The sequence below is a fragment of the Dendrobium catenatum genome, unplaced genomic scaffold (assembly GCF_001605985.2).
Source record: "Dendrobium catenatum unplaced genomic scaffold, ASM160598v2 fragScaff_scaffold_716, whole genome shotgun sequence".
In the NCBI taxonomy this organism is placed as follows: domain Eukaryota; kingdom Viridiplantae; phylum Streptophyta; class Magnoliopsida; order Asparagales; family Orchidaceae; genus Dendrobium; species Dendrobium catenatum.
The window spans coordinates 24,266,500-24,284,035 of record NW_021319178.1 but is presented as its reverse complement, the minus strand read 5'-3'; the positions used below and the strand labels follow the sequence as shown (position 1 = coordinate 24,284,035).

General features: G+C 33.9%; 1 protein-coding gene across 1 annotated transcript; it reads right to left on the bottom strand.

The window, feature by feature from the left end:
• Positions 1 to 228: 228 nt before the first annotated feature.
• On the bottom strand, positions 229 to 6,510 carry LOC110114206 (tropinone reductase homolog At5g06060). The gene is made up of 5 exons (XM_020847000.2): positions 6,280 to 6,510; positions 1,384 to 1,591; positions 999 to 1,215; positions 797 to 903; positions 229 to 649 (listed from the first exon to the last, which is right to left on the bottom strand). Exons 1-5 carry the CDS (start codon positions 6,384 to 6,386, stop codon positions 482 to 484), a joined length of 807 nt encoding a protein of 268 aa, XP_020702659.1. The 5' UTR covers positions 6,387 to 6,510; the 3' UTR covers positions 229 to 481.
• Between the last annotated feature and the right edge of the window lie 11,026 nt (positions 6,511 to 17,536).

Below are 17,536 nucleotides of genomic sequence, written 5' to 3'. Positions count from 1 at the left end.
AGTGCTAGTTTGTAGTAGGGTATGGTTTCATTATGAAATAAAGATTGAGCTCTTGATTATATCTCTATCTTCTCTTCTCTTTTTCTCTCTTTCTAATTCTTCTACTATTACTAGTAGTAAGCATGACAAGATGATAGTTTATATATTATTCTAATTGTCAGGTCTATTTAAAATCAATTCATGATAATCTAAAAAAAAAGAATAACAAATGAATATATTAGTGAGACATAAGATAAAAATAGTAAAAATATATTAAAAAGTTTGGATATTACAATAATATGTTTGAGCTTCCATACATTCTTAGACATTGCACCTTCTTGATCACACATGCTAGAGTTTTTAAAACTAACTCTACATCAAAATTACATAGAGCAAATTTCTGAAACTTCTTATTCAATGATATTTTTCACTAAAGAAATCATACTTCTCTTAACAAGCAATAAATTATTTGTATTTTATCTAACAAAATAAAGAACAACCATCAAGCACCTAAGGTCTTCCCTCCATCAACACAGATGATTTGGCCGGTGATGTAAGAAGCAGCTGGAAGACAAAGGAATGCTGTAATAGATGCCACCTCCTCAGGCTCACCGATACGCCCGAGAGGCAAAATAGCCATTTGTCTTGCCACTTCTTTATCCTCAAGATACTGTCACAAATGACCAAAATAAACAAGGAAGGGTCAATATTTTTCCCTCTTGATACATTGATTCCTATGCTACTTTTAAATCTCAAATACATTCCAATTTTCAGTGAACATTTTTGAATATATAGATGAATCAATCTTCTAACTTACAGGCATGCTTAGTGGGGTTCTTGTAACTCCTGGAGCCACACAGTTAGCTCGAATGCCATCTTTACCCCATTCACTAGCAAAGTTTTTTGTAAGTTGATTCAAAGCTCCTGAAAATAGCAAGTAAATGAAGCTAGGAATTGAATCATATCAAGGCTGTATTTGTAGTAGATTTTTTTTTTTTCATGAAGCTAGGCATTAAAACCTTTAGTTGCAGAGTAGATGGCTATGTCTGGGTAGCCTAATAGTCCAGCAATCGATGAGATAAAAACAATGCTGCCTTCTCCAGATGCTTTGAGAAGAGGATGGGCTAATTGGCTGAGATGGAAGGCTGATTCTAAGTTGGTAGACATCATAAAAGAGTAGTCCTCAGCTGTGGAGTCAACTATTTGCTTTCTTAAGTATGTTCCTGCATTATTTATCTATATTCAAAGGGCATTGTTAATATTTTGGCACAAAAAAATGAAAATTTTACATTAATAGGTAAGCCCAATTAAAGGAATAAGGAGAATCATGTCTGTGGATCAACCTTTTAGCCAGATTATTTATAGAACTATTTTATTATATTAATAATATTATTTTTGACTTACAAGTATATTCAGCTTCCCATGGAATAATGAAGAGACCTTCTCAATCAACTTCACCCTTTGTTCATGAGAAGAGACATCACAAACTGACCCTGTGATATTAAAATTTGAACCTCTCCACTTATGCAAGCAGCTTTCAAGTTCTTCTTCATTTCGGGAACATGTATGAACGGATGCTCCGAGTGCAGCTAACTCTTCAACAATGGCATACCTAATAGAAATTATCAAATCAAATCAGTTTTAATCATAATGGCTGTAAACCCTAGTTTCATGGCCTTGTTAGTGATGATCATGACGACGACACCTAGGTCGTTCATGAGGAGAGTCTTCTATGTTAATATAAGGCTTTATTAGCTGTCATATATACTTTTTTGCTATTGAAAAAAGAAGAAACTTGCTTCTTATATTTATTTTTGCAAGTGAACATATAAAATTTCACTACTCATCATTAAATTTAAAATCTGATCAAAACTTTAACATGTATTATTTATCAAAACATTGTTGAGTAGTGAAATTTGACAGCTAAGAAACGGCTCCAAAGGGATGTAGAACTCGTTGAAAAATACATTGTTGAGCCTAAAGTTTTGATCAAATTTGATTGCCAAGTCATAAATTACTACAAGTATTTTTCAACGCTTCCTATAAACATTTTGTGAGTTTCTACAAGTATTATTTATCACCTTTAATTATCATGTGAATAGATTATTACTTAATGTTGAAGAAAATAACTCATTCTCTTGCTTTATTCAACCAAAGGGTAAAGGTAGAGGGGGAGAGGTGACAAGTAGCGAGTTCAGAGGTTAGTACTTAAGTTAGTTGGTGTCATATAGAGGAATTTCTCTGTTGATCGGTCGGCAATAAGCACAAAGGCTGAAGTTGATATTTAGAAGCTATAGACCTTCTTCATAAGAGAGAATTAGCAACTGTAATTGGGTCTAGTGATTAATGAGATTTTCTTACATAGAAGTTGGTAAGCATTCTCTTATCTATTATGTGATAGCTAGAGGATAAATTAGTCTTATAATAGAAGAGGGAATATATACGAGACATTATAGGAAAAATGTTAAATTATTGTGAAATTTTTGTTAGACTATGTTATGATGGAGAGAATGAGCCATATTTTGAGTCCTAATGTGGTCCATTAACAAGTTTCAATATAGTAAAGGAAAAAAATATAAGGTTTTATGAATATATGATTTTTGATACAGTAGGTTCACAATTTTGGGAACATAGATAAGAGCCACCGTACCAAATAGGGATGCAATGAACTTTTATGAATTTTTTTTTTTAGCTCAACAACTAATTTGGGATGGGCGCAACACTTAATTACTTCAAAGTTATCAGTCGCAGTTAGGATACTCAGTATTAAGACAGAGTGCAATGTTCCTTGAGTGTGTTTCAATCAATTTATCGGTCTGCTTAAGGAGACTAACCATGTAGATAATCTAATAATTATAGTAGATTTAGAAAAGACTAAAATGCTCAGGTTGGATTTGCTATAAAGATAGATTATCTACATGTTGTACTATAAGGATGACTTGACAGTGACTGTTTGACGCCACTACAGCGCACTTATATTTAAACCAAAATATAGAAAAAAGAAGGATGTTTAGTTTAATCACTTATTTTTTTTACCTATCATTCCAAGGCTGCAACATTTATATGCATCAATGAGTTCAATTGCACACATGAGATGATATCTGTTTTACTATATAAGTATGTGAATGTGATCAAACCACATAAATCCTCTTGTGTTATTCTTTGGTTGTTCTTGCGAATTATTATTCTTTTAGTCTCTTTCTTCATTGCTTTAGGTGCATACTTTCCCCCAACAACTAGTATTAGAACTAGGCTAGCTTTGAAGTCAATGGGAAAAGTAAAAAAAAAAAAAAAAAGGGAAAAGTCGTGGCAATGATGTAGGAACATAGAAGGTGAGAATTGACGGATTTGATGGCAAAGACTTAGGTAATGGAAGATGTAGATCGAGGACTAATTTCAACAAAAGAAATTAAGTATACTCTTAGAGAGATGAAGCCCAATATCATTAGTCGTGTAGAAAGGGAGATCATGGATAGAAAGCCATAAGAGTTATACATGTGGCACTTAAAATTAAGAAAGCTACAATCAAAATATGGCACAAGAGTATCACAAATGGTAGAAATTATTCTATGCGGAGACCAGATGCAGAACGTCGTCAGGAGACCAACCAGAATGCGCCGCATCAGCGGTATCGAGCCTAGATACCGAGTAGTACTGAGCCGCGGTACCGAGCACAGGGGTGACATGACGCATTCTCGTTGGTCTCCAGATGACATTCGACGTCCGCACAAAATAATTAATCCACAAATGGAGAGTTGGCGGCATTGTTTTATAGATAATCTAATTATAGCACATTTAGAAAAGACTAAATTAATGCTCAGGTTGGATTTGCTATAAAGATAGATTATCTACATGTTGTACTATAAGGATGACTTGATAGTGACTGTTTGACGACACTACAGTGCACCTATATTTAAACCAAAATATAGAAAAAAGAAGAAGGATGTTTAGTTTAATCAGTTTTTTTTTTTACCTATCATTCCAAGGCTGCAACATTTATATGCATCAATGAGTTCAATTGCACACATGAGATGATATCTCTTTGACTATATAAGTATGTGAATGTGATCAACCCACATAAATCCTATTGTGTTATTCTTTGGTTGTTCTTGCGAATTATTATTCTTTTAGTCTTTCTTCATTGCTTTGGGTGCATACTTTCCCCCAACAACTAGTATTAGAACTAGGCTAGCTTTGAAGTCAATGGGAAAAGCAAAAAAAAATAATAAATAAATAAAATAAATAAAAAAAATGGGAAAAGTCGTGGCAATGATGTAGGAACATAGAAGGCGAGAATTGACGGATTTGATGGCAAAGACTTAGGTAATGGAAGATGTAGATCGAGGACTAATTTAAACAAAATAAGTTATGTATACTCTTTCGTGAAAGAAAGGGAGATCATGGATAGAAAGCCTTAAGAGTTCTACATGTGGCACTTAAAATTAAGAACACTACAATCAAAATATGGCACAAGAGTATCACAAATGGGAGAAATTATTCTATATATGCGGAGACCAGACGCAGAACGCCGTCAGGAGACCAACAAGAATGAGCCGCATCAACGGTATCGAGCCTCGATACCGAGTAGTACCGAGCACAGGGGTGACATGATGCATTCTGGTTGGTCTCCGGATGACGTTCGACGTCCGCACAAAATAATTAATCCACAAATGGAGAGTTGGCAGCATTGTTTTATGTGGCCGTTAAATCTTCAATGGTGTACAAGATATATCTATTAAGAATATTTTTAATTTCAAGATAACTGAATAGCTTCCACAATAATGCATATTACTTCAATCTAATCATAATTTAGTTGAGTCATGGTTAATTAGAATTTATAAATTAAGTAACCACGGAAATTAGTAATTATTTTGTAATAGAACTTATAATTTAGCTAAGGTTATAAGTATGCATTAATTTGTTTAAACAATGATTAAATGAATTAATTAGGTTTAATTAATTAAGGATACAATATAGATAATTTAATTAAAAGTTACTTAATCTAGATAATTTATATTATTTAATACAAGAGCTAGTGAATTAGGATAAACTAAGCCGTAATAAGGAAAATTACCCCTTAAATGATCTAATCATAGATTATTTATACTTAATTGAATAAAATAAAGTTATATTAGTAACTCATAAGAATAATTATAGCAAATAATTGCTAATTAATACTAATAAATTATTCTTTAAAAATTAATTGAGCTTTGTTAGATTAATTAATGCTTATTCAGCCAATTAATATATTTATTATACCTTAACGGTATACAAGTATTAAATTATTAACAATATTAAAAGGCTAATCCTTAAATCTCAAGAGTTAAATCCTGAGAATAATTTGATTCACTAAATCCAATAATTCCAAGAATTAAGGTTGGATAAGTAAATCAAGCCAAATCATGGAATAAATTAAGCCTCTTAAAGCTATTATATACATAAATCCTCAAATCCTTGTTGAGGTTTTACTCTTTCTCATATATATTTTTATCATACAAAGTTGGTTCCATTGACCAATAGAAAAATTAAAATTCTTAGCATATAAAAGGTTATTTGTAATCTGCGCCCCTTTTGAATTTTTTTTTTTGCCTACAGCCGACCTTTTTTTTACACAATTTGCCCCTCCAAAAATCGGAAAGTCTCTTAACCTCCAGCTATTTTTATTCAATTATGTTGAACTTTTTTAATACTAACAAATAAATCTATGAAAATAGATTATGTTCAAAATAAATTATTTTTACACTATTATGTATTTTTTTTTTTAAAATTTGTCACTCATCCCCTAAAAACTAAGGGTAGTACCGCCCCTAAAAATAATGGATGAGTACACCAAATGTAAACTACAGACCTAAAAAAAATTCAACGCTTAACCATTAGATCCTTTTTTTAATTTGTTCGAGCTCTTGGAGACTTGGATCATAGTTTGTAAATCGAAAATCCTAATCAATTTTGTTTTTTTTTTTCTAAAACAATAAGCCTAGGTCGATAAAGATCAAAGGACTTTTTCAAGATAGTTGAAGCATTTTAATGAACAGCAGGTGGGCGAGTGGATGAACTGAGAATTAAGAGTTAAAAAGGAGAAGAGGGAGGGAAGATATATCAAATGATTTGATAAATCGTAAAGTATCTGAGATTATAAAAGCTTATAAAAGTCTCGCCTGTTCATCAAGAGGGAAATCATTACAGTACTATTTGGTCTTTATAGCGACAGACTGCAGTGGCCGATTTAATAAACGGAAACGTATGTTATCAGAGAAGGTTTTGCACAGAAGAGACTGAGAAAGAGAGACGATAAATTACCCTATCGCTTTGGAGCCGCCGGTGACGAGAGCAGTCGCTCCACTAAGAGACCATCGGCGAAGTATACTGGCGGCGGCGCTATGGTTTTCTCCTCCTCCTCCGGCCATTAATTAATTTCTTCTACCGTTTTAGTTTCTTAAGCTTCAGAAATTATTATTGTCGGTTGAGTGAGCGGCGAGCTTACCGAATTTGGGTGGATATAAACCTGGACATGGATCATACTCTCGCACCTAACAATTTCTTCTCGTGGGAATTGAATGCCGTGGTCCTTTGTTTTTTCGTACAAGGCGCATTGGGGACGCGAGGAACAATGAATGGCCATTCATCATACATGGAGATTCGTGCAATTCAGCAATGGAGTTATCCATCGTTTTCAATGGGGAGGGATCCCATCATGGATTTTTGCATATATTTTAATTTCTTTTTAATTAAATCGAATTGCAATTTTACTGATATATATTTTACCTTTCTTATCATTAAAAATTTATTTTGTGTGAAATGTCTGGTTCTTGCCGTCGTGTCGCCTTATTTATTATGTTAAAAATCAAAATGATTTGAGGCTGTTTGGTATGCAGAATTATTAGAGTAAAGTGATGCATTTACCCGTATTTCCTAAATTACTTAGGGGCTGTTTGGTTGCCTGAAAAAGAAATGCAGTGTAAAATAAATGCAGTGTAAAGTAAATGCAATATATTATGAATACTTTGAGACTGTTTGGTTGTTTGCAAAATAAACACAGGAGAATTGTTTCCCTTGTTTGGTGAGGTAGAACCAGAGTAAAGTAAAAACGGCTTTTTTATAATAATTTATTTTTACACCTTTAATTTGAGCTTGAGCTTAATTAATTAATTATGATGACAAGTACTTCATTTGGAACGACTTTCTTATTGCTTCTTAAAACAACTTTTCAATTTAAAATTTTTAATTTTTACATTTACACTGAAAAATGGCTTTAAGAAGCAATAAAAAAAATCATCCCAAACAAAATTTAAGTCTTCATTTGGGACAATTTTTTTATTGCTTTCTAAAACAACTTCTTACTACATAAAATTTTGTTCAAAAAGGCTTAATATGTATGTCATATATGTTCTCAACTTCAATCGACTGGAAGATGTTTTAACTAAACAAATAATCATTTGGGATAGTTTTTTTATTATTTTTTAAAATAGCTTTTTTTAAAAATTTTTTCCAAAAACTATTTTAGAAAACAGTAAAAAAATCATCCCAAACAAAACCTAAGTGGAGTGTTGTTTTATTAAGTATAATGCAGATGACCTTTTTTTTCCAATCACCATACAGTCACTCATAGTAACTAATAACTCATAGAACAATTAGATCTAAATTGTTTTCCAAAAGCTGAGTCAATAGAATTCTTTCACAATACATATCACTTTGAACTAAAAACTCTTCTACTCATTATGTAACAGAATAAATGCTTCTGATCTAAATTTTGCGACTTATTTGCACAGAATAAAACATATTTGAACAATTTCTGTGTAAAAAATCAAATAAGAAGCATAAAAATACATTAAGAACTAACTACATATTCACCTGAGATGCAAAATCTAAGGCTGGAAGAAGAACTAATCATCAGGAACAAGATTCAGAACAATATTATACAGTAAGAATCACCATTTTCTACTGTGTATTATTGAATAAACTCAATGTATACCATGTTGGCTGAAATCCATTCCTAGACATCTCCTCCATCCATTTTTCAGCATATTTCCTGCAACCAAGTTTGCAAAAACCATGAACCATAATGTCGAAGGTCCATCGATTGGGCTCATAGCCTTTATCTTTTATCCTATAGAACAAATTCCAAGCAAAGTCCATTCTCCCTGTCAAAAATGATCCCCTTAACAATACATTATATGTGTAAATGTATTTAATTAAAACTTTAAGAAACCAAAATTTCAACTAAAAAAATAGTTTTGATTGCTAGTAATATTTGTTATTTCTCCCATAACAGTCAGCACAAATATCATTTCCGCATACTTTCCTCAGCAAATCAATTGGCTTTTCATGCTTGATATTGAACCTATGTTGTTGTGAGATTCGGTGAAAACGCTCAGATGCTCCTGTAGCACTATTCCGTTCAAATGAAGATTCTTCAATTGCTACGTGATCAAGATCAGTTGAGCTGTCAAATGAACTACTCTCACTGGCAGTGCGATGATGACCACTACTCAGGTTGGTCTTTGTCAGGGGTAATAGAAGAATACCAAAGATCGACAACAAAGTCCTGTAAAATCTTATAAATAAAATCATCTACGGCAGTCTCCACAATAGGCGAATCAATTTTTCTTCTCCATTTTGTTGTAGTTGTCACCCGAGAAAGACGGGGATCATCAACAGATAACCGCTTCTTCTCCAAATGTGACAAGTATGTCTGTCGTTGGACTGCCCGCACCTTCCAATGGAGCTCTACCTCATATGATAGATAGCGGAAGGCAACAAGGATATGAACTGATACAGGATAAACAATGTAGATGCTAAACTACAAAGATTAAAGCTTGCGGCATGCATTTTTGTGAAAGCCTACAAAGGAGACAAGAAATATGTTCAATTCAGCAAAAATGCCATTTTCCCTGTTAATAAACGATAAAAATATTGGTTGGAGATTTCAAACAAATCAAAGATCTTTCATCTAAGGCAATAGTGTAATTAATAAGCTTGTCTGACCAAGTATTGTGCCAGTATTTACAACAACGACGCCATTCGTCTCGAGCGAATTTATAACCCACTCGATACGAGCGGGTTTCTAATTCCCGCAAAACAGCCTTCTTATTACACGCCTAATGCATCAGAAGAGTTTTATTTGTTCCACTCAAAATTAACCAAACACCCTAATTTAGTAAATACATGTATTTATTTTACTTTACCCTCCTAATTCAGGCAACCAAACAGCCCCTTAGTTTGGTTGATTTTGAGCGAAAAATTAAAAATTCCTCCGATGCATTAGCGGTGTGTTACTAAAGCCCTTTCCTGCGACTTCAAAACCCGCTCAAATTGAGGGGGATACAAATGCTATGGGCGCCTAGACGCTGCTGGCGTTTAGCGCTTCCCTCGCCATTAGCCATTCCTCCAATCATAATCTTCGCTGGCGTCCTCATCGTGATGCCGGAATCTCCTCGCTGGCCGCCGCGGTGGCCGAGCCGCAACGCAAGTCATGTGATGTCCGCGTCCGGAGCACTCTATTGTCCTTGTTTCACCAGGAAGACTGAGATAGGATCGTCCAAGGTGGCCAAAAATTCCTCATTTCATCATCCGTTGTTGCATCCAACGTCTTGGCGGCCGGCGAGATTGAGGTTGATGCGGACTCGGTCCTCATACTGGAGACTTCAATGCTAGGCCAATGGAGACTTAAAAAATCACATATCTTCCCACCGGTTCAGAGACACCCCGTCGGAGATCGCTGTCGATGCTTTTGGTCGCCGCTCTTGCGACATCGCTCCAACGTTCTCTCTTGATGCTGGTCGCATCTCCTTCGACGACTAGAGATGCACGGTGTACGGGCCCAGGGCTTCTTGGGATGGTTGTCTCGTTAACAGTGATCGATCGTTGCCTTCTAGGCTTCCGGCGAAGCTCGCCGTTGTTGAAGACTCCGTCCAACGTACTGACGGCCTCATCCCTGTGGAAGAGGATACAAAGACGCCTGGCTGCTCAGCGCAGACAAGTCCTAAAATATTATATTTTTCTTATTTGATTTTTAGGAATTTATTGGATAAGCTTATTTTAACAACAAGCTCTAGTATAGTTTGGCAACTAAAAATTTTTGTTTCATTTTTTTTTTCAAAAATATAATTCGTAATATTTGTAACAGTTTTTATAAAATATAATATTTTAGGATTGTTTAACGATTATTTTTACAGACAATACTGTTCAACTAAATTTGTTGCGTTGAGCATATGCACAAGTGCAATTTGTGGTAAACTAGATAATAGAACTAATAGCGTTTGTGTTGAAATACATATACATGGAGTAAAAGTTATTATGAAGACATTACTTTTGTAAATACACTAGTTGTACTGTCTAAATAACATACATTCAATAACTTTGAAGAGAATGACTAGTGGTTGGATTATGTTAGCTATGGAATAAATTTAAAATGTAGATTATTAATGAGTTGGCGGTTCATAATAGGTCTTTGCACTTCATATTTAGTTAGGCATATTAAGTTGTTATTAGGTTGTTAATGACTCATAGGTAGTCATTATATTATATAAATACTTTTTTGAAATGAGATAATTAGGTAACTTCAAGCTTGTCCAAAACTCTAGAAATACATCGAGGAAGAAGAGAATGATAATTCAAGGGTTCCCACAACTCTGCATATTCATTAAGGGAAGCTAGAGGAAGGAGTAAAAGCTCATATCACTTATCTTGCATATCCTATTTTTTTTTTACTAAGAATGAGCATTCATAAAATACAAATATACTCATTAGATATTTATTAAACACCTACCTATCAAATAATATGACCCATAATGACTTATTAACACATAATCTACCAATTGCATTTATTGTCTAACAGACTGGCTGACTCCCCTTAATTGAAACATCTAGAGTTATTAGACACTCGAGGATTGGATCTTGATGCCTATTAAATCAAAATATTAATTTTGATTTACATCGTGAATAAAATGGAATTTGAAGTTGACCATTAAATTTATATTGATGGTTTTGAAGTTGATTGTGGAGATAAACTAAATTGGACCGTCATATTTATAACGAAAGTCTCGAGTTCAACTCCGCTTAAATGTATCGATCACATTAAGCTTGATCTAATGATTGACACAAATCTTGATAGGATCTAACAAAAACGGATCTATAAAAATCATCATATATACCATCTAACCATCATTTTATGCACGAAGATTCAAGGGGCATGAATCTTAACACTCTAGATCGATCGAATGATTATAATAATTAAAAGTTAACTTTTTATGTACACGTTAACTTTCCTAAAGGAAAAAAAATGTCCACCTCTGTTATCATATAAGCTACACCTACACCTAATTATTCGATGTTGATGTCCGTTTAATCAGTCAGTCTTGCTCACAAGTGTCGTATAAAACCTCAGAAACAGAATATGAGACAATACTCCATTGCTTATGTCCAAATCGAAAGTGACAATTAAATATCGATCCCCCATCACATCTTCTATTGTAGCTGTTTATTTTATGTCCACGAGGGTGGGTTTGTTCTTTGCCTTAGATAGCTACATATAGAAGAGGGCTCGCAGAACGATCAGAATCGCTAACTAGAGTCTATAGCAAAGGACAACATAATATAGCATTTCAGTTAAACCAGCTCCGACTCTTTGTGGAATACCATTTCATTTCTTATGACGAGTATATTCAATTGCTCTCTTGTCTGTATCTGCGAGCTTGCTCGGCAATGAGGTTTCATATAAACTACAAGAAATAATAATTTATAATGAAATTTTCTTTATTTTAATTATTATTAAATATATAGTGTTAATATATTAAAATATCATTCAGATGACATGACATTCACATTTTTTCTTCACATTTAAGAGAGAAATTTAATGATGTTAAGTGTACTGCAAAGAGATGACTTTATTAGCTGAGACTTTCTCTCAGGACTCATTTGGCTGCTCTATTTTAAAAATCATATTATAAATAAATGATAAAATGAATTAGAATTCATATGTAATTGTATAGTTCATTTTTTTTTTTTTGAAAAATTAGGGATATATTAAAAATCAGCTACAAACAAATTAGAAAAAACATAATCCAAAACAATGAAAGGAAAAACTATAAAGCAGTTACCGTTCCCAAAAAGAAACCAAACAGTCAAGTCGCATGTAAAACGAAGGCAGCCCAAGTTGTCGCAGGGCTAGCTGTTAGGATTTAACGGAGACGAAAATAACAAATCGATCGTCTCCGAACGACATGCCAAATCATCGAGAAGAATTTTCAGAAGCGTACCTGAATCCATTGAAGTGCAAAATCAAGGTCTTTCGATCTTCCACGTTTAGAGCGGCGTTCTCCAAGAGAGCGAGAGACCCCTTCTTTTCACTCAAGATGGTAAATGAGGGAAAATGAGAACTTCACCGCTTAAACTGGGGACCATGACCCTTATATACTTTAAGTGTAAATATTTTATTTCAGCCCATCATAAAAATAAAATAAATACCCGGCCTCTACACAAATTAATTCCATACAAAATTAATTGAGATGCCACATAAGCCAAATAATAATTTAATACTCAATTAGATCACAAATTTAATTGGCTTAATTTTAGATAGCGTCTAATGTATAATTCTTTATTTATATGTATAAAATATATTGGCCCACATATAGAAATTTCCCAACACTAGCTAGCCAAACATCTAAATGGTTGGCACGAGGATCTCACATGAGCGCCCAGAAGAATCAACGAGCAAAACCAATGGTTGACACAGGGGCTGTCCAAAAACAGGATGGCAAGAAGTTGCCACCTTCTAAAAAAACTGCAAAAATTACATTAGTACTTAGTAGCGGTTTTTCTTGGACTGGTATAGTGCTTTATGTTGGTTAAATTAAATTGCTGCCTATAATAAGCACTATAAAAATGTAGTCTAATAAATGTAAATTTTAATATAAGTTTTTAGATCTCAATCATCTTAGTATTTAAATTATATATTTTGAGAATTAATTTTGTGATTATTTAAATTTAATGTTTAGTATATTAATGGATAACAATTATTGAGATAAATTAATGAGCAACAAAATATTTACCTGAATTTAATTTTCTTTGTAATAGGATATGAATTGGAGCCAACTATTTTTGTGATTTATTGTTTATAATTAATAAAACCAATTCCTTCATTATAGTGGGACCGAAAGACTAAATGAAAATAATGAACAGAAGAAGTAAATTCATTTTTATCATCGAAACTATCATTGATAAAAATACATTATTTCCTCCACATAAATATCCTAACCACGTCCTCTCACAATACACTTTGAGTCTTAAGGTTTCATAGGCCAATATAACCTTGCCTATATTGAGGTTAATTATTCTCTACACCTCACGGTCTCAAAAAAAATTTTTTTTTGAAAAATTTACATACATATCACTATATATCATCCTATTTACATATCTAACACCCGAAACTTTAATATTACATACATACCATCTTATATTATTTTAATATCAAATATACCACTTATATATTTCATTTCTATCACTCATATTTGATATGAAAATGAACTATAGGTGGTATGTATGTAATATTAAAGTTTTAGATGTTAAATATATAAATAGCATAGTATAGGGTGGCATGTATGTAAATGAGTAAATCTGTCTTTTTTTTTTTTTTCTCATTATCATATATCTCAACCATTTTATACCTTTATTTCAATATTAATTGAATGTGACCCCTACATCCATACTTACGAATATGGAAGCATATAAATAGAAGTGAAGCTCCTTAATCAAGAGTATTATTGGTTAAGCCTAGCTAGGATGTAATTAAAGAGTGTCCTCCTTTAAGAAGCCTCATCTCCCATAGTTATAATAAATCCTTTTCGGAGACACATTACTTGTAGAGTAAATTTCTAGGACTTATGCATTCATTTTGCCTTTCATTGATCCCCATGGAGTCATGGAGTATATTGTCACGACCTAACCCGATCGGAACAAATCCCATCGCGTTGAGTCAGGACGGATAACCCCAAGATCTAGCTTTGGAATTTGTTTTCAGACTATCTTCCAATATATAAAGAAAATACAAAATCACAGAGCTTCTACAAACATCCAAATATACAGTAAACTCATCCACAAAAGTATTTCTTTCTTCTCATTCTTCAAAGTAATCATATACATTACAGTGCATGGCTATAAACATAAAGATTAGAACATAATATAACAGAAATAGCTATGAATGTACAAAAATCAAAAGAGCAAAAATACCTATGACTTCAAATCAGATCCTGAACGGCTAATCCAAAACTTTCTTCCCTTTCTCACAACCTGAAAATCATGAAGATAACCACAGTGAGCTAATAGCTCAGCAAGACTACACTAGCCAATCTAAATTTCCAAATTCTCACATTCCAAAACAATTCCCATAAACTTTAAAAATAGTTTATTCAGATAACCGTACAAAAATTCAAATATTCATAAAAAATCTAGATATACAAATAAAATTTGGACAATTGTACAAAAATCAGATAATAAGATAGAATTCAGATAACATATACAGAACAGATAATCATACGGAGTAAGAAAGTTGTACTAGAGAGTTGCTTTAAGAAGCAGTAAGAAAGTTGTCCCAAACGAAGCCTTAGTCACATTCTTTTTTTTATGTCCTGTTTTCTTAGCGTTTTTATTATTAACCGCTTATAATTAAGTATTTATGATTAAAAGTCTATTTGAGACTATTGTAATATTTTATGAAGATAATTATAAATCTATTATAAGGAAAGTAATTTTCTTGAAAGTTGCTATAAAAAATAACTTTTTAGTATAATTTTTTTTAAAGGCAATAAAAAAGTAATTGTAATCTAAAACAACAAAATAAGAAGAAAGTTATACCAAACATACCCTAAAAATAACTATTTAGCTACATTTTTATAAAAACTAATGATACGAATTCTTAGTCACATGATCAATAGTGACATTTCTTCAAATAGAGATATAAAATACAGCTAATTATATTTATTTTAATCATAATTTTTTAAAATGTATAAATAAATTTATCATTTTTTAATAAATATTTGATTAGAGCTCATTTTGACAGTATTATGTGCAGTTTTGTTTTGTACCCGCCTGCTTCATAAACAAAAATGTTTATGAAGCAGTTCTATTTTTCTCTCAGCTCTAGCATGTTACTAGGTTTTTTTGTAACTATTAGTATTAGGGACCACCGGCTTATAGGTTTTTATTTTTCTTTTTTGATTGTATAGCTCTTATGAGCAGTAGAAAGCTGGAGGACCCTATTAAGGATTTTGTAATCCGATTTTTGATATTAACGCGTAGGCCCCTCTCGGGGTAAAAAAAAAAAACAGAAATCATATAAGTAATTCCTTAAACTTATATAGAAAATCCCTTATATATATGTAATTTTTTTAGCATTCTTAGCCATATGTCTTCAAGCAAACATGGGATGACTATTGGTTATGCAACCAAAAGTATTTATGAAAAAATGTTATTAAATTCTTTAACACATTATGCTACTTTGCTAGAAAATTTTAAATAAGATCACAAATAACATTTATTATTTATTCCATTTTTTTAAATGATATATTGATATTGATTAAAGTTCATATTTATAGTAGTGGATGCCTAGAAATTCTTTGCAGAAATTCTATATAAGATTAATTTGGTTATGGTAAATAGCTTTTTGAATGTTTAGAAAACTGGGGATGTCATATCTCAAGAAAAGGTAGCTGTATAATGGTGCTCTATAATTGGATGTTGTTTCTTTGCTATTATCTTTTGCCTTTCATTTAGCGGATCAGGTTGTTAGTTGTCTCTGTTGTTCGAACTCTTTGTTCATTGGTTGTGGTTATTTTTGCTAGTCGGGGTTTTAATTCCCTTTAATCTTGTGGTTAGTTGGTGTGTTGGGTGATATATAGTTCCCATGGGCGGATCCACCATGGTCTTAGGGGCACACCCTCAATTTTTTTTTTAAAATATTTATAGGGGATTTTTTATAATATTTTGAGTATTTTGGGCATTTTTCCCCCTCAAAAATATATTTTGTCTTAATTTTATCAATCACATGCATCTTTGCCCATCCCCCATTAATTTTTTTTGCCCACCCTTAAAAAAGAAGCTGGATCCACCCCTGATTAGTTCCCCTTCGGCTACTTCGGGCGTGGTAGTCTAACTTGGCTGGTTAATGGTACTGTTATGTGGATGTTTATTGGTTGCTTTTCTATGTGCTTGGCTTTGGCTAGGGATCTTTATCTCTGTGGGAGTTTTCGTACTGGTGCCTGTGCACCCATCGAATCTGCCTGCTCCAGAGCATATAGCCAACGTTCCCACTCGGAACAAGTTCACTGACTTGAGATGGGTTAAGAGGAACAGCCCGACTGGGGAACTGAAGAAGTCTTTCTGGGATCAGCAGTCTGAAGTCCCGGCCCCATCAAGGAAGAAAGAGCCTGAGACCCTGTCAGCTCGGGTGTACCGGGTATTGAAGACAGTGAAAGAAAAGGGTCTGAAGAAAAGGAGATTCCAGAGGCCACTAACGATTGAGGCCAGAAGGACCCCTCCGAGGGAAAGGCTATCGTCTGATTTGATAGCCGAAAGAAGAAGACGACAAAAACAAATTTCATCCGGTGAGCATCGGGGTGTGACACCTGAACCTCGGGTTCAGGGATCCACCGCTGAAAGGTCCCGGCAGAAAGGAAAGCAAATCTGGAGGCCAAGGCCTCATAGAGAAGAGAAGAATGAAAGAAGAACTGATCTGGGTGTGACATCCGGTGCAGCTTCCCGGAGATCCGCCCCCGTCAGTAAACAACATCAGAAATGGGTCCAAAAGAAGACCCATGATGACGCCAATCCCGACGGTAGACACCTTGGAGAATCCTCTAGGGGATCCCGTCGCGCACCAACTCCTCCCAAGAATGAATCCAACTTCGATCGCAGCCCGCAGATCGAAGAGATCTTCTTACCAAGCCAAGAACCGGAGATCCAGTGGCGCCGCCGCTCGGAGATCCGAGTACTAGAAGAAGAAGAGGAAGAAGATATGGGGGAAGAATATATAGAAGATATGGAAGAAGAAAATATCGAAGAATATATCGAAGAAAACTTAGAAGAAATGAATAACACCTTGGACATGGAAGTGGTCTACATGGTGAGACACGTCAATGTCGATGATGAGGCCTACTACGATGACGGTGAAGGCGATGATCGTTGGCAACCGCCAGTTAGGCAAGTGTATAGACGTCATCATGAAGCTGGGTCCACCACTGGCGGAGGTGGTCATTCCCAAGGAGAGGATGAAGTTGAGGAAGTAGAAGGGACAAGTACTAGGGTTTACTTTACTAGATTCAGTGAAAATATATAAGTAGAAGCATCAGCAACGCCTACAAAACAAACTAGAAACAGTACTTTATCACCTCCATTCCAAAAGATTCTCAAGCCTGTATCTACATCCAAATCCATAAAAAAACCATTTAATTCCCAATATCAACTTCTCTCGAGCACCCATCATCTTCAATCCCAAGTAGAAGACCTTTCCTTAGATTCCCACTACTTTTCCACGCACAGTGCAAAGGCGCACACCACTTACTTG

Bases quoted from the DNA above. Each gene is read 5' to 3' on its own strand.
- LOC110114206 (XM_020847000.2), bottom strand. From the start codon at position 6,386: ATGGCCGGAGGAGGAGGAGAAAACCATAGCGCCGCCGCCAGTATACTT. The intron at 1,216-1,383 runs GTAAGTCAAAAA...CTTTGAATATAG, and splicing joins ATGGGAAGCTGAATATACTT to ATAAATAATGCAGGAACATA. The intron at 650-796 runs GTAAGTTAGAAG...CATTTGTGACAG, and splicing joins GAACCCCACTAAGCATGCCT to TATCTTGAGGATAAAGAAGT.